This window comes from Sus scrofa, chromosome 13, assembly GCF_054392235.1.
Source record: "Sus scrofa isolate SSC_HxYL_T2T_F1_AM1 chromosome 13, Sscrofa_HxYL_maternal_Yorkshire_Landrace_v2.0, whole genome shotgun sequence".
NCBI classification, from domain to species: domain Eukaryota; kingdom Metazoa; phylum Chordata; class Mammalia; order Artiodactyla; family Suidae; genus Sus; species Sus scrofa.
Genome location: NC_139395.1, coordinates 178,452,029 through 178,475,692, shown reverse-complemented (window position 1 = coordinate 178,475,692; position 23,664 = coordinate 178,452,029). Strand labels below are relative to the sequence as shown.

General features: G+C 33.6%; 1 protein-coding gene across 17 annotated transcripts in view; it reads left to right on the top strand.

The window, feature by feature from the left end:
- The window catches only part of EPHA6 (EPH receptor A6), an 870,463-nt gene that overhangs the window by 354,425 nt on the left and 492,374 nt on the right, over positions 1-23,664 (top strand). For 13 of the 17 annotated variants that reach the window (XM_021070712.2, XM_021070702.2, XM_021070703.2 and 10 more), the window contains one exon: positions 13,178-13,513. The exons of the other annotated variants lie outside the window; for them this stretch is intronic. In XM_021070712.2, the coding sequence (XP_020926371.1) occupies positions 13,178-13,513 (336 nt within the window). The remainder of the gene's footprint in view (positions 1-13,177; positions 13,514-23,664) is intronic. 17 annotated transcript variants of the gene reach the window in all.

Sequence of the window (23,664 nt, the reverse complement as noted above, 5' to 3'; positions counted from 1 at the left end):
TTAGGCGAGAGACAGTAATGGTTATTACTATATATACAGAAAAAGCAAAAACCATGAACTCCAAAGCACCATACCTCCTAAAAATTAAAAGATTAGATTGTTGGGAAAGGAAAAGAAGGAAAATGACAAGTCAAGAAATAATTGAATAGTTCGATTTAAGAGGACCAGGGTAACTTCACCAAGATACACAATGTTTGAGGCCAAGAATCAAACAAGTAGTCAACCTTCCCGATCTTCATTAACTGCAAACAGTCAAATTCTAATAGATTTCTGGAAAAGGCAGCTCCCATAACTTCTAGATCATGAGTCTCTAAATAAGCCATTCCTTTATTCCAATAGTATATTGTCTAAAAGTCAGGATTTGTGTTGGGTAAATGGTAAATTCCATAATTTTCTGCTCTTTTAGTCTTAGTATTTGAAACCATGCTTTCAGAGAATCTCCCAGAAATTTAAAAGGAGGCTATTTTTTTCTTTAACTTGTTATCAGGAAAAGGGAGATTTTGAATGTTCATATTTAAAATAAAATGAGGACCAAAATGTTGATAATGACTAACCAAGACATTAGGCTAGTAATTGGCCTAGTAGGGAGAGTTTCTAGATAGGTGTGGTATGTGATCATATAAGTGATATGATTTCAAGGACCTCAAGAGGTCTTTTCCTGATCCTTAGTGTTGTGGTCAAAACAACAGCAACCCTTAAGTTTCTGGTACAGCAAAGCATGTGAGTTCACCATTAAGAATTTTATATTTTCTTCAGGTTTTCAATGTGGATATAGGTGTTTTTTTTAACTTTCATAATCTTAAGACATACACTATATATGATATATTCACATAAATATTTTCATTAAGATTTTATATTTAGGGAAGTTTGGGATTCCAAACAAAGAGAAATAATAGGGGTTTCCCATATACCTTCTTCTCCATAGATATGCATAGCCTTCCCCTTTATCAACATCCTCCTCCAGAATGGTACATTTGTTATATTTGGTGAACCTACATTAACATATCATAATCACCCTAAGTCCATAATTTATACCCTTGGTGTTGTACATTCTATAGGTTTGGACAAATGTTTAATGACATGTACCAATCTTTAATAGTATAATACAGAGGATTTTCACTGCCCTTAAATCCTCTGGGTCCATAGTCTTCTTTTCTTCCCACCAACATAAAGCAACCGCTTAACTTTGTATTGTATCCATCTAGAATATATATGTCTTCACATTAAGTAGCTGGAATCATATAATAGAAGATTTCCAACTGGCTTCTTTCACTTATAATTTGAATTTAAGATTCTTCCATGTCTTTTCATAACTATATAGCTCATTTATTTTTAGTGCTGAATAATATTCCACTGCCTGTATATACTACAGTTTATTTATCCAGTTACCTACTGAAGGATAGCAATTATGAATAAGCTATTGTAAACATGCATGTGCAAGTTTTTATTATTATTGTTATTATTATTATTAAAGCGTAGTTGATTTACAGAGTTCCCATTGTGGCTCAGCGGATTACAAATTGGACTAGTATCCATGAGGATGTGGGTTCTATCCCTGGCCTTGCTTAGTATGTTGAGGATCAGTTGTTGCCATGAACTATGGTGTAGGTCACAGATGCGACTCAGATCCTGTGTTGCTGTGGCTGTGGCATAAGCAGCAGCTGCAATTCCAATTCAGCCCCTAGCTTGGGAATTTCCATATGTTGCTGGCCCAGCCCTAAAAAAAGCTGAAAAAAAAAAAGTATAGTTGATGTACAATGTTGTGCCATCTTCTGCTACACAGTGACCCAGTTTATATATATATATGTATATATGTGTGTGTGTGTGTATATATCTATGTGTATATATTTGTGTGTGTATGTATATGTATACACATATTCTTTTTATCAAACTTTCTTCCATCATATTCTCTCCAAGGAGATTGGACATCGTTCCCTGTGCTATACAGTAGACCTTATTGCTTATCCACTGTAAGCAAGGGCTTAATCTTGAAAATATACAAACAACTCATACAAATCAACAACCAAAAAACCAAAAACCTATTGAAAAATGGGCAGAAAACCTATATAGACATTTCACCAAAGAAGACATATGGATAGCCAATAGACACATGAAAAATGCTCAACATCACTGGTTTTTAGAGAAATGCAAATATGCAGGTTTTTGTATGTATAAAAGTTTTCAGATCCTTTGAGTAAATAGCTAGGAATATGATTCCTGAATTGTATGATAAGAATATGTTTCATTTTGTAAGAAACCACCAAACTATATCTTTTTCATTCCTTCCAACAGTGAATGAGAGTTCCTATTGCTCCACATCCTCATCAGCATTTAATGTTATTGATATTCTGGATTTAGGATATTTCTAATAGATGTGTAGTGGTACCTCATTATGTTAATTTGCATTTTCTTGATGATATGTGGTACAAAGCATCTTTCATATGCTTATTTGCTGTCTCTATATTTTCTTTGATGAGATGTACACATAAAGATTTTTAGGAATTTCAAATGGCCACAGTTAAATATAGGATGTCTCATAATCAAAGTCAATTCTTCAAATATTGGTTGGGGGAGGGCAATCTAATCCTTCAATTTTCTACTGGCTCTGGCTGTTGTTAATTTCCTCTTTTGACATTTTGTTTCTACTAACTCCTTCCTTACCATCTATAAGTATACTCAAACTTCTATCATTAAAAAAAGCTCCCAGGAGTTCCCATTGTGGCTCAGTGGTAAGGAACCTGACTAGTATCCATGAGGATGCAGGTTTGATTCCTGGCCTCACTCAGTGGGTTGAAGTTCCCACATTGCCATGAGCTGTGGTGTAGATCGCAGAAGCGGCTTGGATCTGGGCTTGCTATTTCTGTGTCATAGGCTGGCAGCTGCAGCTCCGGTTTGACCCCTAGCCTGGGAACCACTATATGCTGCAGATGTGGCCCTTAAAAGAAAAAGAAAGAAAAACCTTCCATTCAATATTTTTTCTCCTCCAAAACACATACCTTGGAAAAGCTGTCTTCATTTGCTGTGGCTACTTCTTCAGACAATTTTAATTTACTTTCTACTCTACTACATTCAGATTTTTGCTCTTCACTCTACTGTAATCATATATATCTTCTATCACTTCCAGTTAACTCTGTAAGTAAACCAGTGATCTTCTTTGCCATTTAGTGTTAAAAACATTTTTGTCTTATTATTCATGACATTTAAGTTTGCTGATCACTTCCTTTTTCTTACTATCTGTTCCCTTTTATTCTAAGACTTTGCAATTTCCCCTTTACCCTCTTAATTTTCTGAACATCGTGTTTGTTACCATGTGTGGCTTCTCTTCTTTTGCTCACCTGATAGATGTTAATTTTTCTAATATTCCTTTCTTAGCCTTCTTGTCTTATCACATGTTCTCAATCTCACTTCAAATAGTACCTGTATAGATGATGCTTATATTTGTAGCCATATAACAATATTTTCTCTTCAGGTCCAAAGCTGTCAAGCCAGGTCATTACAGGATCTGACAACCTGTATGTCCTACAGAAACCTACCCACATCTCCAAGATTGTAACATGCCATACTCTCCCAGGTTATTAACCTCATCTTCTATGATGCTGAACTCGTTCTTATCCTTAATGATATAAGTTACCTCCACTTGAAATGCCCTACCTTTATGTCTTCTTAAGGCTGTTTTCTTTTTGCCATTCAGGCAATAATGTCAGGTCTGAAGACTTATATCTACTGACCACACATTCAAAAAGAGAATCTCTCCGCTTACCCTTTTTTATGTCATCTATTTTATTTTTTGTGGATTAAGTCACTCTTTGAAAATAATCTGATTTATTTTTACACTCACTTCCTTATTATTTGTCATTCTACCCATACTGGATTATGAAGGGATAATGAATATTCTTTCTTTACTCCATCTCCAGTACTTATATCAGTACCAGTCACATACTAGCTACTAAATAAACTAATAAATGAATAAACTAATAAATTTAGTTCAACCTGGAGAAGCCAATTTTATTTATTTGTACCTAAGCCTGCTCATCCACACAAGCTTTTTTTCTATCCTGGTGAATCCTCATCTACCCACACATCCAAGAAAGAAAGATGAGAGTCATAGCCACTGTCCCTGTCTTTCACATGTCCAAGTATTCACAAAGCCTTTCAGTTTTACTTCTTAGTATTTCTTCTGTCCATTCCTTCCTGTCAACTATTGTTTCTTTCACTTTCATTTTAATTCCATCAACTCTCCCTTGGGCTAATTTAATAACATTTTGACAAATCTCCTTGCTTTAGTCTTCCATCCCTCCAAATATTCCAAACTACTAGAAAACATTATTTTTAAACAAAACAAAACCTTAATCATATTTCCACTTCTTTTGCCCAAAGTCTTTCAGAACCCAACTCCTATTTGCCAAAATCATAAGGATCATTCCAAGGACATCCAAAGTCCAGCCCTGGCCTCTTTCTCCTTCTTCAATTTTAACTATATTAGGCTCTCTCAAACAGTCCTAATACTAGTTATACCAACAACACACTTGTAAGTTTGGACCTTCTTGATTTTTAAAACTTTCATTATTCATTTTTTGCATGAATTTCAAAATATATAAAAGATATTAGGAACAAGAAATTTAAAATGAAATTCTGAAAGGTTTTATCTATTATCTTAATCTATTTTGTAAACTCTAAACTTTATTTCTCAGGTGACTTGTTAATATATGTTCTGTGCTTTAAAGGATGAGCCATGGAGGACACTCCATAATGTCAGGTCTTGGTCAATTCGGGCAGCCTCTGAGAGCAATTCATAGCACAGGAGGCCCTGCGGCCTGCCAGGAAGTCTGTTATCAAAATAACTGTCTAAGTCTTTTCTAGGCCAGAAGGGGAAAATGCTCCCTGAGGCTGGAGAAACAAAGGACAGTAAGAGTTACTGAGAAAGTACTTGTCAAGCAAGAAAGGCAGAGAGCATGAAAGGATTGAGAGAAATGAAGTAAGGATCTAATATATAGATGCATGGAAAGTCAAACAAAATATAATTCCATAGTCATAGCATTTTCACTTTGATGTTTCCTTGTATTTTTAAATCAATAAGAGGATTTTTTTTTGAAACTACTGAAAAGGTACTGGAAGACTAACACATTCAATAAACATTTGTTACATACTTTAAAAAGTTCAAGACATAAGACATAAATCATATTTGTGGGCAATTTGAATGCACATCATTAAGGATTTCACTTTTCTTGGTCATTAAATATTTAGTCAAATACCTTGAGTAAAAACAGTATCTTCCAGTTTCATTCTTTTTTTTTTTATCTTTTTGCCATTTCTTGGGACACTCCCATGGCATATGGAGGTACCCAGGCTAGGGGTCCAATCAGAGCTGTAGCCACTGGCCTATGCCAGAGCCACAGCAATGCGGGATCCGAGCCGCATCTGCAACCTACACCACAGCTCATGGCAACGCCGGATCCTTAACCCACTGAACAAGGCCAGGGATTGAACCTGCAACCTCGTGGTTCCTAGTTGGATTCGTTAACCACTGAGCTACAACAGGAGCTCCAAGTTTCATTCTTAAATACAGTAAAATATTGTGTCTTTATATTTTTATATTGATATACAGTGACAGTGATTGAGATGAAAATGTAAAAGTTGAATTTATTTTTGCTCTAAGACTAACAATGTGAAACATGGTTTCTTCATTTGGCCACTTAATAAAGTCATTATTCTCTCACTCTTATTTCGAATAGAACAAATATTATGTTGAGATGCAGTAGGAAAGAGACTTTTCCTTTTTCAGATGCCCTGCTCAGGTTCCCACTTCTGGGTGGATGGAGACAAGATGCTCACCTCCAGATATTCTTGCTCTGTTTGCTATCTCTACTTTTTCATCTCATCTCTTTGCTTTTTTCTTTATATTTTCTAAACTTCTCTTGCATGGAAAAACCATTCTGGTTCCTTACTTTTCCATCTCACAACCGTTTTGCAGAGGCCACAGTTTTGCAGAGGCCAGAAAGGTAGACATTGCAAAGATGAATTTATTAACTTCTAGCAGACTGTTGTAGTCTGTATTTGTTCTCATTATAGAAAATAACTCTAAATACTTGTTTTTCAATGCTGTATTTTTTAAATTAAAATGATCTTTACGTTGTAGAATAGTCATCTGTCTGTAATGAAATCCATTTTCCCCAGTACAGATCACTGATGTTACGATGTCACTTGAATTTCATGAAGTTTTCTAAACATAAATACTTGGATTTTTATCTCATCCAAGGTTCTTTTACCAAATTACCTGGAAGAGTTTCTTTCAAGGAAGAAATATCAAGTGGTTATTCTCCTGATGCTAAAGAATTGAGTTAACACTTGCTGCCAGGGTGAATCTATTCTTGGCATCTACAGTTGAAACTCAGAATTGTCCCATTTTAATATCATCTACTTGTACACAATAGACCAATTACCGCAGTCATCCATAATTGGAAAGAGAGCATTCATAATTATCTCTACAATGTTATGCCTTTTGAGAAAGGTTTATTAATTTGCTTTAATCTATTCATTTATTGTTTTACTTTTCCCTCCCAAATTATGACAGTGCTTAGTCTCTTCATGTTTCTCTTTTTTATTTCTAATGAGTGTTTAATTAAAAATAATAGCCTCAAACAAAGAAAAAGCCGTTTATTGGTGTGTGAGATATTTTTTCTTCATGGTAGTTAGTGAAACGGGATGATTTTTGACTCAAATACCCTAAGCCTAGGCTGTTCATGTTTTCACTTGTGTTTTTAGTGTGCTTTCCTTATTCATGTGGTTTTTGCCCTTTAACTCTTGACCTACTCAGCTATAGCATCCTTGTATAATTCTGAGAATTAGTTATTCTGTGGGTTTTATTCAGGATTTTTCTCCATTGATGAAAATAGTTAACTATTTTTTGGAATTTTCTAAGGTAAATCATGTTCATACTCTATGATACAGAAATGTGGAGCTACAAATGCTTACTTTTCAAGTCTTGACTATCTGTAGAACTTCATTTTGAGAAACTTTTATTCCTTCCCAATGGGAAGAGAGATGGGTGGCTGTCCGTTTTGCTATGGGTTTTTATTAGGTAATACAAGTTTTCATAGTATAAGCATTCCCTTCCACTTCTGAAGTGATTTTCAAGTCACGTGGTACTGTCTTGAATCAGTAACATGGGATTCTTGCAAAAGTTATAGCCTGAGCTCTCTGTTCTATTTGTCAAATTTAGCACTACGTAAAAAATAATGCTTGGAAGGCTGCACAAAACTGTGCATTCTATTCATTCTCTTAGTTAAAACACATGCCACCTTTGGATCAAGCTAGACCAGAATAGACTTGTATACATGAATATAAATATTTCACTATAATATGTACATTTGGTAAGCATCAGTCACTTTTTCTTTAAAATGGGGATAATAATAACTACTTCACAGGTTTATTATGGTAATTGAATGAAATAAATCATCCAAAGTATTAAGTAGGTCCTTAGAACAAAAAAAAAGTGCTGAAAATGCTGACTATATTTTTTAAATACATGCCTACAATGTATGACAGTAGTCAGTTATGCCTGAGGGCAGTGAGAAGGTGTCACAAAGATTTAGGGAGCACCTAAATCAGAATGTGAAGGATGAGTAGGAATTTGCCACAGAACAAAAAAGGTAAAGGAACAGCATGTGCAAAGGCATTGAGATACAGCAAAAAAGAGAGCCTAAGGGAAGGGCCTAGTTATAAAGACAATGTAGATAAATGTACACAAGGTTGAGAGATTTAGATTTTATGGGGGAAGTGAATGTTTTTTCACCTATTACATTTTTAAAAATTTTTGTTTTCCTTAACTTTGAGTTTTAGAAATAATAGAAAAATCTAACGAGAATAATCTAAGTCCTCATTCACAGTATTATGAAAACATTAATGGAAAACAATTCTTAATTTTAAATATAAATTTAGTTCCTGAAGAAGGTGCAATAATATTGAAGAAATTGAGAATGTGTAGAATTCAAAGGATTTTAAGTATGCATGTTGCTGTATTTTGAGCAATATATATCTTGATTTAATTTTCAGTTGCTTTTCTGTATATAAATTATTTTTAAGTGCTTTAAGCTAGCATTACTAAAAAGAAATCTGTTGTAGGAAGGCAATAAATTACTTTCTAATTTGTGTGTTTTGAAAATTTGTGTTTGATAGTACTCTCTAAGCAACGCACTGTAAAATGCTTCTAATATTTTTTACCAGACTTTTTCCATTTATAGGATGAATACAAGTGATAGAGTAGGAAAAAAAAAAAAAAGTAAAAAGACCTAGGTATCATCCTGCCACTAATGCACTGCATGACCTTGACATAATTTTATAACTTTCCTGGGCCTCATTTCTTTATCTGAATAAATTGATTTAGTTCCTTCCCTGTGGAGAGGTTGTTAGCCTCAGTTTTATGAGTATTCATCATCCATTTCCAAATATGTAGTTTAGTGAAGAATACAAAATTTGTTTACAAAGCTCCTATTAAGTACATTTTTGAAAGATTTCATAGGAAGGATATTGGTTTAGTAATGTAAATATAGATAAAAAGTTAAAATTTATTGTGATGGTTCAAAGAATGAAATAACTTTTTAAAATTATATCTATATACAAATCTGACAACTGATATTTTTAGTACATCATTAAAGTCTGGAGATGTACCTTTTTATTTCTTCACATGTATATTCATCTTTGGTAAATTCTACAATATACTCCTTTGCAAAAGCATTTACTTAAACATCTCTAAATGATTTTATAAATTTTTCTTTGACAGAGATTAACATGGAACTAATTTTCTCATTTGTAAACTCATGTGAATAATTATGCATTTCATTAGGAAAATGTATGATTACATTTGGTAATCGTTAAAAATTAACAAACACGTTTAAACTATTGCCAGGTATTAACTTAAGAACAGGAAAATATAGTTTAAATATGCAGTAGCCCTTTATGAATTAATATCTTCAGTTATTTGGATCAAATTTTCATTATTCTTTTTTTTTTTTTTTTTTGGTCTTTTTAAGGCTGCACCTGTGGCATATGGAGGTTCCCAGGCTAAGGGTCGAATCAGAGCTGTAGCTACTGGCCTACACCACAGCCACAGCTATGCAGAACCCAAGCCGCATCTGCAACCTACACCACAGCTCTTGGCAATGCCAGATCCTTAACCCACTGAGCAAGCCCAGGGATCAAACCCACATCCTCGTGGGTACTATTCAGGTTTGTTAACTGCTGAGCCATGATAGAACTACAAATTTTCACTACTCTTAAGGTTTATAAAGTGCATCTGAAAACCACAATAAGCTATTATTAACAATAAGAGTTAATGAGTGATTGAATAGTCACTCTTCAGTTAATATGAAAAAGACCTCTATTTATGAGTTAATATATTTCTATAGTTATAAACATAAAATATGAAATCTAAAATCTGCAGTGATTGATATAGAAAATGAAATGCGACCCCTAAGTTTGCTATTCTTCAGTGTCAGCCTTCATTTAAGAGTTTTCTACAGAATGCTATTTTCCTTCAAATGCTTCTTAGAAAATAACACTCGATGAAGAAATGTTTGGGAAATGTTGGATTCAAAAAGTGAAGCAAATTGTGCTACTTTAGTTTCAGCATCAGTCTGCCAGAGGAATCCTAATTTGAGCACTGGACTCATACATATCTCATGGGACTAGAGATATTATGCAGGATGTATTTCGGGAAATAAAGTTCTGTTTAAAACACTTTACATGAAGAAAAAAATTAAAATTAAATAAAACAAAACAAAAATGATAGCCCAGCTGGCCTCTGAGAGGAAGATGGGGGTTTCAGGGTCCCATGTTCTTCTGGGGAGGGACAGGACAGCACTGCCACATCTCATAAGTTTACTTACAGCGCTATTACTTTATTCTCTACATGTGTAAAAGGATCATCCTAATTGAAGCCAGAAAAAAAAGATTAAAAACATGTTTTTTAGATAAACTAATAGAAGTAAAATTGTAGTTTTTATTTGTTTATTATATGATGGGTTTGAAAAACAGCTAGTTACAAATTAGAATAATTGTCCTTTTCTTATGAGGTCAGTCTGGAGGATGTAGTAATTCACATTGGAGATTGCATTGGAGAAAAGCAATCTCCAATGTGAGTTACTTGCTTCCTTTAAAGAAAAAGAAAAAAAAAAAAAAAAAGGAAATCCCTATGAGTTTTCAATACAAATATCTCTATAAGTTATTGCTGCCAAGATTTTTTTCCCAATGTGTCACATAATCTTTGTATAATTTATAAATGATAACAAAGCAATCAGGCCACATTCATAAAAGCCCAGTGACACATAATTTAGTTGAATCTGAGGATTAGAATTAATTGTCTCTCTTTGTTCTAAGTTCTAAATCTTAGTAAATGATTCACTGCACGTCATTACAGCTTAATATTTGCATGAAATCACAGTTTCGCTGAAATAATTTAACAGCAATTAAAAAGCTATTTAATCGTCATGCAAATTGGTATGAGGGCCCTTGAGTAAGAAGGGTGTCTGCCTTTTTTTTTTTTTAAGTCTCTCTAGGCGGACAGTCATATCCTTGCATAACACAATTGACAACATTCTTCCTGTTCTTGGAAATATAAGTGAATAATAATTCATGTTTTCCATTATAAATAAGAGAAAACAGCAACAATATGAATGTATCATTCTTTAGGAAGACATTATTTTGATAAAGATAATGAATCTTTATCTCCTAAGCATGAACTAGGTTGGAGGTAACAAATACGCTTATTCCTGTTGCTCCAGTTTATAATCCCTTCCATATTTTCCTTTCTGAAGGCAGATGTAACATTTTTGGAACATGAAATGGCATAAAGCAAGGTATGCAGAAACCTTTTAGAAAAACTGTCCCATTTCTAGGTCTAGCTTTAGGTGGTGTACGTATAGATGGCTCAGATTTCTACCCATCTGTTTGCTGATATCAGGATCCAGCAAAGTGAAAAAGGCAAATATAATGCTTCTTATCTCAAACCTAACACACAGTCATATGGATCTGTGAGTGATATTATTCTGCTCTAACACTGTATAATAGATCTTGCTACTGAGTCCTCTATGCTCAGACCATTTCCCACACTGCAGCCAGAAGGCTCTTTTTTGAAACACATCACTTCCATACATTATAATCTGTCCATTTCTTCCTGTTATAAGTAGGGAAGTATCTAGACCCATTCCAAGAAGCTTAGCAGTCTTGCATTATCCAGCTCCTTCCTATTACTTAAAACTTGCTTCTTGCTTACTCCTTTTGCATTCTAGCCATTGTGATTTTCTTCTAGTACCATGACTATTTTAAAATCATGTTTGCCTAAAGAACCACACCTCTTCTACCTCTAATATTCTTCTCACTCTTTGGTACATCTTCCACATCACCTGCATGAGGTTTGCTCAGAATGTTTCTCAGATGGGCCCCCCAGTACTTTTTACTTCAGCTCCTTTCCTTTGGATTTCTGTAATTGCACTTATTATAATCTGAATTTTATTATTATGTTTGTGTGTGTATTTGTGTTTATCTAACTATTCAGCTAAAATATCAAATAGCAAGAAAGCAAAAATAATGCCTGTCACATTCAGGCTGAAGGCCAAAATCTAGCAGATTATCTGGCACATGTAGTAGTCACTGAAAAATAATTTTTTAAGGGAAGAATGACTATATCTTGAAATCCAAAAGGGGCCTTTATCAAAACTTGAATTTTTTTCCTATGGAGAAAATTCACAAAGATTTCTTTTTCTCTTTCTAAGCAAATTTTCTTGATAGCTAAATTTTTTTAAAAAAATTAGATTTTTTAAAAATAGGCTTTTAAATATGGCACAATTGTTATTTAATTATTCATGCAATTAATTATTTTTCAAAATATTATAAGAACAGTCTCTTACAGGAAGGATTCTGTGTTATTTCACAATATAGGATATAGTACAGTGCCTGGCATCTCGTACACCTTCAGTTAGTATTTGTTTAGTGAATGATATGAAAATGAAGTTGTAAGGACTCAGAAAAGTGTAAAAGATATTGACACAACTTAAAGAAAGGACTGGAATAGTTAAAGGGTATTAAGTACTCTATGCAGAGTGATACATATAGAAAAATAATGAGAAAAAAACCTGAAGGCAGATACTCATCTCACCATCCATGGCCAGTATGGTTTATGCAGAGTCTTGATGCCAAAAAAAGAGGATTCTGTAGGTCTCTTTATAAGCTTTTAAGGACACACATACATATGTTTAGTAAAGTTAATATAAATGAATGTCTAAGTGCCATAGCTTATGTATACCCTCTTTTATCCCTTCCATATATATTTTTTATCCAATAAAATTGGCAGGACCTATTAAAAGCTTTTATACTGCCTCCAGCTTCCTTTCCTCTTCCTCTTCTTCCAAATTTTCCACCCCAAGTGTGACCATTTATTCTCAGCCTGTGAAAAAAGACCCTTAGAGAGATTGTCCAAAAATCAATGGTGGAGTTCCTGTTATGGCTCAGCAGAAACAAACCCAGCTAGTATCCGTGAGGGTGCAGTTTTGACCCCTGGCAATCCTTACACTCAGTAGGCTAAGGATACATGTTGCCGTGAACTGTGGTGTAGGTCACAGACTGGGCTCGGGTCTGGCATTGTTGTTGCTGTGGTATAGGCCAGAAGCTGTAGCTCTAATTCAACCCCTAGCCTGGAAACTTCTGTATGCTGCATTTGTGGCCCTAAAGGAAAAAAAAAAAGAATGGGAGCTTTACTTACACATCAAGCATGGTTTGAAAACTCAAAGACCAACACAGTATATTTTATACATAACACGTACATATTATTTTTCAAAGTTTTAAAATGATGATATAATTATTAAGATGTAATTAAAACCACATAATTTAAAAATGTTTGGTTATATGTTTTCAGTCATTTAAAAAGTATAATTACTGTATCTTTTGGAGATCTGTGGCTTTCAATTTGATGTATGAAAGTTATAGACCATCATAACCCCTAAGACTCCTCTCTTACTAGACTTAACTCAGATATTTTTAACCATGTTCCTTTATGGTTTCCATCAGAAGAAAGAGATCAAAGTAATATACAAGACCAGCAAGTGTTTATTGATGACATTTTCAAGTTAGCACCATAATTCATTGTCCTATACATGTATTTTTGTTTTTGAATTGCTTTCTCTAGGGCCACCTTCAGCTCCTAGGAATGTGGTTTTTAACATCAATGAAACAGCTCTTATTTTGGAATGGAGCCCGCCAAGTGACACAGGAGGGAGAAAAGATCTCACGTACAGTGTAATCTGTAAGAAATGTGGCTTAGACACCAACCAGTGTGAGGACTGTGGTGGAGGACTCCGCTTCATCCCAAGACATACTGGCCTAATCAACAATTCCGTGATAGTACTTGACTTCGTGTCTCACGTGAATTACACCTTTGAAATAGAAGCCATGAATGGAGTTTCTGAGTTGAGTTTTTCTCCAAAGCCATTCACAGCTATTACAGTGACCACGGATCAAGATGGTAAGTTCCAGTGCTGTTTTTTCAAAACAGTCCAATAATCCGCTTTTGATGCTTAATATCCCTGATAGACCTATCTTCACTGAGATACAATTGTATATTCTATATATAATAGGGGTGATTTTCTGGTTGTCGTTATTGTTTCTCAAGGTACCGAAAAGTATTTTTGATATTACTTCCTAACAGTTTGATCAGTTAGATATAATGCTTCTCTTTAATGACTGTGCATTTACATTTTTAAAACAACCCAGTGCTAATATATCTTGAGCAAGTCCATATTACTTACCAACAAACATTAAACAGTAATAAAATGTTGCTAAATGAATAGAGATTCAATTGCTGTACTTATGCATTCATCTCTTTTCTATGTCAAATAAGCAAATAGTGAGAATTTATGCTAATTATAATCCATATCTGTATTGTAAAAACAATGTAGTCAACATAACTAACCATGATCTGCTTCTAAAAGAAATAGCAAAAAAAATCTGGAAATGTGTCTAAATGCTGTTATTTAGGTACAGTTTTTTTATAAAATGGAAACTGTCTTTTTAAACTCCAACCGCTTTCAGCTAAATGTTCTCTTTATAACACTGTAGATTTTTACTGCAATGTATTTAGGTACGAATAGTCTTGTAATTTTTATGTATTCTCTTTAATTCCCATATAACATAATTTATCACAGACCATGATATAGGAAAATCTTCAGAGATTTTAAAAACTCCCTTTGAGAAGTATTCATAAATTATGTGGATCCACAGTGATTGTCTTATAGCAGAAAGTATTATTTTATGTGAACACATATAGATGAGACAGATTTATACAGACAAAACTATTCCTTTACACTATATTTATTTTCCAGATCTGCCATAACAAATGCCACAGACTAGGTGGCTTAAACAACAGAAATTTAATTTCTTATTGTTCTATAGGCTAGAAGTCTAAGATTAAGGTATCAGCAGAGTCAATTTCATTCTAAAACCTTTATCCTTGGCTTCTAGAGAGCTCTTTTTTCCCTCTGTCTTCACATGTTCTTTCCTCTGTGCATGTCTGTTTCTGACTCTCCTCTTGTACGGATACCATTAAGACAGATTAATTCTCAGCCATATGACATTATTTTACCTTAATTTCATCTTTAAAGGGCCATCTCCAAATCCAGTCACATTCTAAACTATGGAAGTAGGACTTCAACACATGGATTTTAGGAGAATCAATTCAGCCTGTTCTCTTCATTAAGATGGTGTATGGTGATATTTAATATAGAAGTATATTGAAAATGTTGGAATACTACTCAGCAATATAAAGGAACACACTGATGCACACAACTTGAATGAACTTTAAAGGCACTATACTGAATAAAAAAGTATTAAAATGGTGTATATTATATAATTCATTTATTGTAACATTATTGGAATAACAGTTTTAAAGATGGGAAATAGATTCTTGGCGGCCAAGGGTCAGGGATTAGGGAGAGAGGGAAGTGGCTGTGAAGGGGTAGCAAGAAGAAGCTTTGTAATGATAATACCTTTACATATCTTGATTTTGGTGGTAATTACATGAAGTTATATGTGTGATAAATTCCAGAGACTTATACACACACACACACACACACACACACACACACACACACCCTGTGGGTTTTACCAAAGTCAATATCCTGGTTTTGATGTTGCACTATAGTTACACAAGTATTTTTTAAACTGTTTTTCTAACTTAGCAAAAGGGCAGAATATGAACTATTTCCCACCTTGAAAGTGAGATAATTTGTTGAAAGTATATTGCTATAAGAACAAAATTATATTAAGAATGAAATAGCATATAGTATCCATACATTGAGACTATATATTCTGGAGGGGGTTGTATTATTTTTAATTTTTTTTTCTTTTCACAATCACACCTGTGATATATGGAAGTTCCCAGGGTAGGGGTCTAGGGGTCAAATCAGAGCTACAGCCACAGCCACAGCAATGCCAGATCCAAGCCTCATCTGCAAGCCACGCCACAGTTTGCCACAATGCCAGATTCTTAATTCACTATGTGAGGCCAAGGATCAAACCCACATCCTCAGACACTACATTGGGTTCTTACCACTGGCCACAGTGGGAGCTTCCAGAGATGGTACTATTAAACAATCATCCCCAATATATTTATCTTTGAGAATATTAAGAAATAATTATTATTCATTTAATTGAACTTTTAGATATAAATTATAATAAAAAATAAAAATACATTTAAAGTTCACTTGAAAAGTATAATAAGAGCCTAAACTGAGCTAAAACATTGCCACATATATACTTTATAAAATATTATGACTAATCTTATATGAATGAGCCATTATCTTCGTGTTACAATTTTAAGAGAAAACAAGAAGGCCTTCTTTTCTTCTGCCTAAAATTATGATGTTCAAAAACCACATCTTCTAAAGTGAAAATATGACAGTTCAGGGTAACATTATGAAATAATTCAATCTGTGCATGTATCTGATACTCTTTTCATATCAGAAGAGGGCAGATTTTAGTGTTGAGTGAAAAAGGAGCTTATAGAAACTGGAGCGTCCCAGAACCAAACTTGAGCTGTCATCATTGTGTGCCAGCCTTATTAATAAGATAACAGTTTTACTACTGCAAATAGAGGGAGGGATTTCCCATCATTCCACCTGAGTATCCTCAGAAATTCTCTTTAAAGAGACTCGAGTCACTCTCTAAAGTGACATGATAATATATTACAATGTTGTTGGACTGAGAAGACCAGAGTAAATTATGTCTCATTATCCCATAAGTTATGTATCATTGTCTTCATACTAAAGTACTAAAGTGACATGAGCTACTCATAAGTCTTTTATTTATTCTACACATAACTGTATAGTGGTGAGTAAGCCCTTGTGAATTTTATACTCTGGTGGGAAGGCAGATAACAAACAAATACTTTCACAAATACGTGATAGCGCTATGATAAGTCCCACCAAGGCGAAGTACAGGGTGCTCTGAGAGCATGTATTCTTCATCTGGAGGATAAGGATTGGTCTTCCTGAGGAAGCAGTAGTAAAATTAAGTTCTGCTCTGAGAGATGAGTAGAATGTGAGTAGGCAGGCCAAATGAAACTGAAAGAAAGAAAAGAATGCTGAGTAAAAAGAACCAAGCAAAGATTGAGCAATATTAGGTGCTCATGAGTAATATACTGAGAGCATCTAAGAAGTTGGTATATTGCAGAGGTACAGAAAGTTTGAGGGAAGGAATTGAAGACTTTAATAGGAAATAAAAAAACAAAGACAAAAAACTATGGACTATTGCATTAATTACATTTTTACTACTCTTTGTGTAAACAGTGTGGAACATAAGGATAAAGAGGAAGTTTGTGTCAAATTGCCTTTTCTTTCATGTAGTTCATTATATGTATATATCTTTTCTCATACTTAAGAAATATTAAGAAAGCCACATTAAACAACCTGTACTTGTTTGCTCTCTGTTTACAATTAAAGAAAGGTTAAAAAAATTTTTTTTCCAAATTACTTACAACCACTTAGCTGTAGTTAGGAGGATCATTTCTTGATTATCCTGCTTCTAGTTGTATAAATAAGATTATAGATTTAAGACTATGACTCTCATAATTAGAAATCTTTGCAATAAACCTTAATTAAGTGACTTCTACAATCCCTAAAAACTATATTTGCAAGCTTCTATTTTCATAGTTGACTTAAATGATCTTTAAAGGTGGTTCATTTAGAGAGCAAAACAAGAAAGCGATACCTAGAAAACATTTGATTTTAATCTTCAGTGCATGATAGAAAAACTAAGATGTGAAGTTTAGTAAAAGGAATTATTCAGGTCATAGACAGAAAAGGGAAATGTTAATCATGGATAGTCAGGCTGAAACAAATTGTGTTCGTAGATATCCTGACATAATCAAAAACCTCTAGGGGCCATCTTCAAAGTGAAAGACATGCTAAATTACAAACCAATTCTGCTGATATTTGCTAAAGGGTCTTTAAAGGAATTATTGTCAGAAGCAGTTTGTCCAGTTCTTTGGTTTCCTAAAATTTGCCACTGGGTGACTGTTCTGTAGAGGTCTTGCCTTAGACTTACATTTTGATTTCAGATTTCATATACTTGCCCAGGCAGCAGTGATTAATTTAACTGACTTTGAAAATAGATTTTAATCAACAAAAGGCTCCATATATTTATAAACTTGGGAGATGATTTACAATTCACCGCTTTCTGAAAATATCAACATTTTTCACGTTACTAAAGTAGGTAATTAGCGACATGGTAAACATTCATTCATCTTTATATTTTAATTTATTTTATGTCTAGATATCTCTCATAAAACTTACCATGTTTTCAGAATTCTTGACAGCAAATATTCTTTTTTCTTAAAACTGCACAAGTCTATGCAAAGTAAAAGAAATTGGTGTAAAAGTTTTAAGCGCTTGCTAAAAATACACCAACTTCAAGCCAGAGGCATGATAAGTTAAAAATTTAAAAAAGCAGTAACCAAAATTTAAGCCAAGGGTGATGCTATTTGTATTTTTCATACTTTAAAACATAAGAAAATTACATAGTCAAAAGCCACAGACACCTTATATTGATGGATAAAATTTTCCTATCTCCTAGGAAAAGTGTTTTTTCTTCTGAAAGTGCATTGAATATTTTATGTAGGGAAGATAATTGAAATGTCAGTCTAGTTAATCATAACTAAATACCTTTATAGTCCAACCAAATATTAAATTATAATAATGAGTCTGGATGATAGTAAACTTTGTGTTTACTCCTGAGAAACATCAAATTATTCCCAAGTCTAGTGTTTTTTTGTGGTATGCATCTTTTGAATAAATGAATGGTATAGAAAAAGCTGTTAGACCTTATCAATGGGTGTCCTGAAGTCGGTCAATGGCTCAGCTTTTTATCAAAAAGCGTAGAAATTAAATTGCTCCCAATCATACATGCACAAGAGCATACAAGTTTCTCTCTGGACCATAAAAATATTTTTAATAGTTGGCTTTCCTGACCAATATGTAAGTGTCTTAAGAACAAGGATGATGTGTTGACTAAGAATATCCTCAACCTACAGTCTGTAACCTCATAAATCTCTGTTACCTGCATTAACAGAAATTGGAGATAGTTTCAGCTAATCTTTCATTATTTTTTATTTCATTCACTCAAAATATTTATTGAATATCTACTGTCTAACTGAAGCTTCTCTATGTGCTGGGAATATAGCAATAAAGGAGAAATACAAACCTTTTAATAGTGTCCCTTCCTTCATGGACATTATATTTTAGTGTCCATTATGTTTTAGTGCTTAGTGAAAAAAACAGCATAGTAAGAGATTTGGAAGTAATGGGGAGAGCATGTTACTTAGGGAAACCAAAAACACTTCTCTTGATAACATAGCACTTGAGCAAATCATGAATTGAAGAGAAAACCCTGTGAATATATAGAATAATGGTCCAGGCAATGGGAATTAAAAGGGCGAAGTCTTAAATTTAACCAAGATTTTGTCTAAAAAGTAACTGGAAAGTATTAGTGCATATATATTCTTTAGCGTATATTAAAGTTCATGCTCACTAAACCTTCTAGCGCTGCCCTTATAGAATGTTTAACAAAAGGTTTTAATCAACACTAAACCAATCGTGGCTTTTTTGGTGATCATACATTGCTAGAGAAATGTGTTTAATCTTAGGGACTTGATATTAAACATTTGGCTTTTAGATTCATCAGCTGTTTCTCTGAGAAATTCTCATTTGTGAATTTTTTTTTCAGGAAAGGTGACTAAGTGTTTTAAGATCTTATTGCTATGTTGATGCCTGTGCTACTACATTAACAATTTAAATGGAATTTATTCATATCAATTGAAAAAATAGTAATAGTGATAGCGATTATTTAGTGAAATATTTTAAATCATATAAAAGTAAACCTGGTTAGCAATGAAGATAAGTGCATATGATCACATTTTGTGTAATCTATACCTATCATATGATAAAAGACTCTACTGTATAGTTGAGTAAATGTCTGTCAAATTGTTTGCTCATTTTCAATGCAGTTCTTTGTTTTGAAAATGGAAGCCAATTTAATTTAATTAACTAAACTCTTCCTGAATAACAGATTGACTGATTTGGATAACTGACTCATATAGGTTACTCTTAAAAACTAGGTTTTCATTGGGGAGTGGATGTTTTCTAAAATTCCCTTTTTCTTCAAAGTAAATATTAATAAAGATTTTTAAAAATTAATGTGTAAGAATAAAACTAGAAGATTTTCAAGGTTGATAGTTTATTCTGATCATTATTTAAAATGTGAAATGTCTTAATACTTAATAAATAGTTTGTAAAGATTGAAAAATAATTGCTGACCTTTTAATCAGACTGAAATTACATATAGCATCTTTAGATTAAGTAGATTTTTTTCTTCCATGTATTCCTCAGCACTTTTCTATTTGGTTTGGATTCTAAAACAGTCAGTTCCAGCTACATAATTTGAGATGCCCAGTGAAAAATGAAACTGCAGGACCCTTTGTTCAAAAAGCAGGAAAAAAGGGCCATTAAAGGTACTAAAATATAAACCTTTTTCCTTCTGCACTCTCTCTCTCTCAGCTTGTCATAGTGCTTTTTTAATTGCCATTTAATGTCCTTCTAAGTAAAGAGTAATTTTCAAGTTATTAGCATAAACTGTACCACTCATCTTTTTATTTACTCAATGCTTCTTTTAATTGTAAATATAAGAACATTTAAATCATAAGTGGAATCATCAAAATTACACAATTCTTTTTCTATAGTCCCTCACCACTCCTTATCCCAAGTCCCTGAGGATGTCTCAAGTCGACCAGAACAGACAAAGGTAAGACAGACTCAGAAAGGTTGGAAGGTGGAAGAGAGGATGTCCTCACGCACTGATCTAGTCCAGAGGCCCTCCCTCTACACAGGGATACTTGAAGGGAGATTTAAGACAACTTCCATGTGTTCAGAGCCTTCCCAACCTACACTGGGATAACCCAAAGGGTCTTTAAACCTCCTTCCCAGAAACTATTTGCTACCTGGATGGGATGGATGAGAATTTTGTCCCCAGTAAGATGGGGCTTCTGCAGAACAGAGACAGCTAACTCTCTCTCTCTCCCTCTCTTTCTTTCTCTCTCTCTCTCTCTCTCTCTCTCTCTCTCTCTCACACACACACACACACACCTGTATAGTCCCCATTGCTAGAGAGCCCAACTTAGATTCTTCTGTGCACATGCTCAAATCCCCACTGGAGACAGAAGACAACCCAGGAATGTGGTCCTCCCTCCTCAGAAGTTAACACAGTCACTTAACCCAGGTGGAGAGTGCCCTCCCTGCTCTGGAAGAGCATAGCAGAGAGAAGGGAAAAAGTAGGAAAAACATATTCCAAAGGATGTGAAGAGAGAGGGTGGCCATAAGCTAGACCTTGCCTAGAACCAGGGCTTTAAGTTCCCATGCTCCATTGTCGCATCAAACTTCACTTACAAAACATGAGTTAAAGATAAAATTATTAAGTTTTCCAGAGTTCCCATTGTGGTGCAGCAGAAACAAATCTGACTAGGAACCATGAGGTTGAGGGTTTGATCCCTGGCCTCACTCAGTGGGTTAAGGATCTGGCGTTGCCGTGAGCTGTGGTGTAGGTCGCAGACGCGGCTCTGATCTGGCATTGCTGTGGCTGTGATGTAGGCTGGCAGCAACAGCTCCAATTAGACCCCTACCCTGGGAACCTCCATATGCCGTGGGTGCAGCCATAAAAAGACAAAAGACAAAAAAAAAAAAAAAAAGAATTTCAAGATGGCAGCAGCTGAGCGGGGTCAGAGTGCCATGCAACTATGTAAGTAACACACTCATGAAACCAGTCCTAAAACATTTTACTAAATAGTGGTGTCATTGTTTTTCCCATTGATCTCTGTGTGTTAGCAACAAACAACCATAGTCAGTAACTATGATGTGCCACGTCCTGCTTTTCACATATAGTGAAAACTACATGCATGTTCGACCGTTTGAGATTCTATGTCTACTATGGAGCAGTCAATAGACAGTCTTTCATTTTTAAAGATTTAGAAGTAAGAGCCTGGCTAAATAAAAGAAGTCTAAATTAAACATATGATCTGATTCTATATATATGTTTTCAAGAACTGAGTGCCTGAAATATTACTTTGACATAAATCCTTAAAATATGTATAAAGTAATAAATAATTAAATAGGAATATGGCAGGTGGTTAAGTGTTGATATTTCACTTTTCTATTTTTATGAAAGAGAAACTAGTTGTTTGACCATATGCTTATCCTGTTAGACAGTGAAAAAAGCTTTTAGTAATACAAGATTAAAAACAAAAAAATTTGAAAGGAATTTCCCTAATTTGCCTAGTGCTATTCTAATTATTTTGAAATTCCAGTAGACCTAAGAGTAGATATCATTGCTACTGATAACTTTGTTCTCTGCTCTATATTGTTATATTGTGTCACTTCCATGTTGTGCCCTAAGATAGAAAAGTTTTTTTTTCCTTCAAAGTAATTATGACATGACTCATTAAATTTCTTATATTCATTCTTTCAAATTGTTATCCAGCTTACATTATCTCTTAAGTAATCTTTCATTAAAGGATAAAAATAATATTCGAAGGATGATAAATATATCTGTAATGTGTGAATAGAAATGCACTTTTCATTCCATTTTGTTTTGTCTTTAAAAAGCTTATTTTACCTCTACTGAACCACTAAGTCTCTAAAATATGATTACCTTTTACTTTATAATGCCTCTGTGAATTGATGCCCTTCCCTTTTTTTACTTCCTATTTCAAGGCTTTTTAATATAGTGAATGATTGACTACTTTCTATGGCTTTAGATTATATTTTGATAAGTTTATTTGATACTGATGTCCTATCTCATAATTCTATATTTTTAAGTTTTTTATTACTCTTAAAAAAGATAAATGCATTGATCAGTTGAGGATATGAATTGCACATTTATATTCCTAGAAATTGGGAATAGGTTCCTCATTCTATTTTTATGAGAATAAATATTTAATGTGCTGAACAGTTTAATATTTAAAATGTTCAACTACTGTTTTTATTTAGCTGTGTTACAAAATGTGAAATACTTGTTTTAAGAGCAAAACAATTAAACTCTATTTGAAGTGCTATTTAATTATATATTTAAGGATAAATGACATATAAAATTATGTCCTAAAATAAACTATTTTCTACCATCGAATTGTATTAACCTAACTGCTACCAGCTCATATTAGTTATATGTTTATAGGGTGGCACTTTTCTTAAATAATCTCAAGAGAAAGTAGTATTCAGCTACAAGACATCAAGCAAGATGCACCTATAAATGTTATAAATAACATGAATAGATAAATATATTTTAATATTATAAATAAATGTTATTTTACTCCCTTTCAAAGATCTCTAAGAAAGAATTCCAATTATCTTCTATCTTTTAACTAACTCTTTTAGGGTGATCTTCCATATATTTCACCAAAAATCTTCCTTCTGGCTATTATCCTATTTAAGAAAAGAATACAAAAAATAAATCACACTTCAAGAAATAGAAGGTCTCTGTCTTTGTATCATCACTCTTCGTAGACAGGAAGACCATCAGTGGAACATTCTAGTTTAGATCATTCCTACTTATTTCTTTTTTTTTTTTTTTAGAAAAAAAAATTTGATTGTTAATATAAGGTAATTTTACTCTAATTTTATCAATAAAAGAAGAATCCATAAAGAAAGATGAAATGCAAAAAGTAGCCTAAGGACATTAAATTCTGATAGAACTGTTTTTATGATACATCCTTGGTACATCCATTTTCTTTACACATGTAGAATTAGATAAAGTTTTAATGATCTTTCAAGGTGGAAATCCTTTTTCTTGTATTTTGCTCTAGAACTAAATATCTTTCTCTAAACTATTTTCTACAGATGTTCCATTTTTTTCATTTCCTTTATTAATTTGAATTTTATTTTTTACTTCCATAAAATTTATTTTCCCTGTTGTGGTGGCTCCCAATCTCGGAGGAGGGAATGAAGTCATACACTTGCCTTCATGTGACTTTTCAATCCAGTGTAACTTGTCATGATGTCATAAGCACCATAAGCAGAGCATAGGAAGAGTTATCATTTGTTTAACATTAATTTGGTGAATAGGGATTTACTTGCTTTT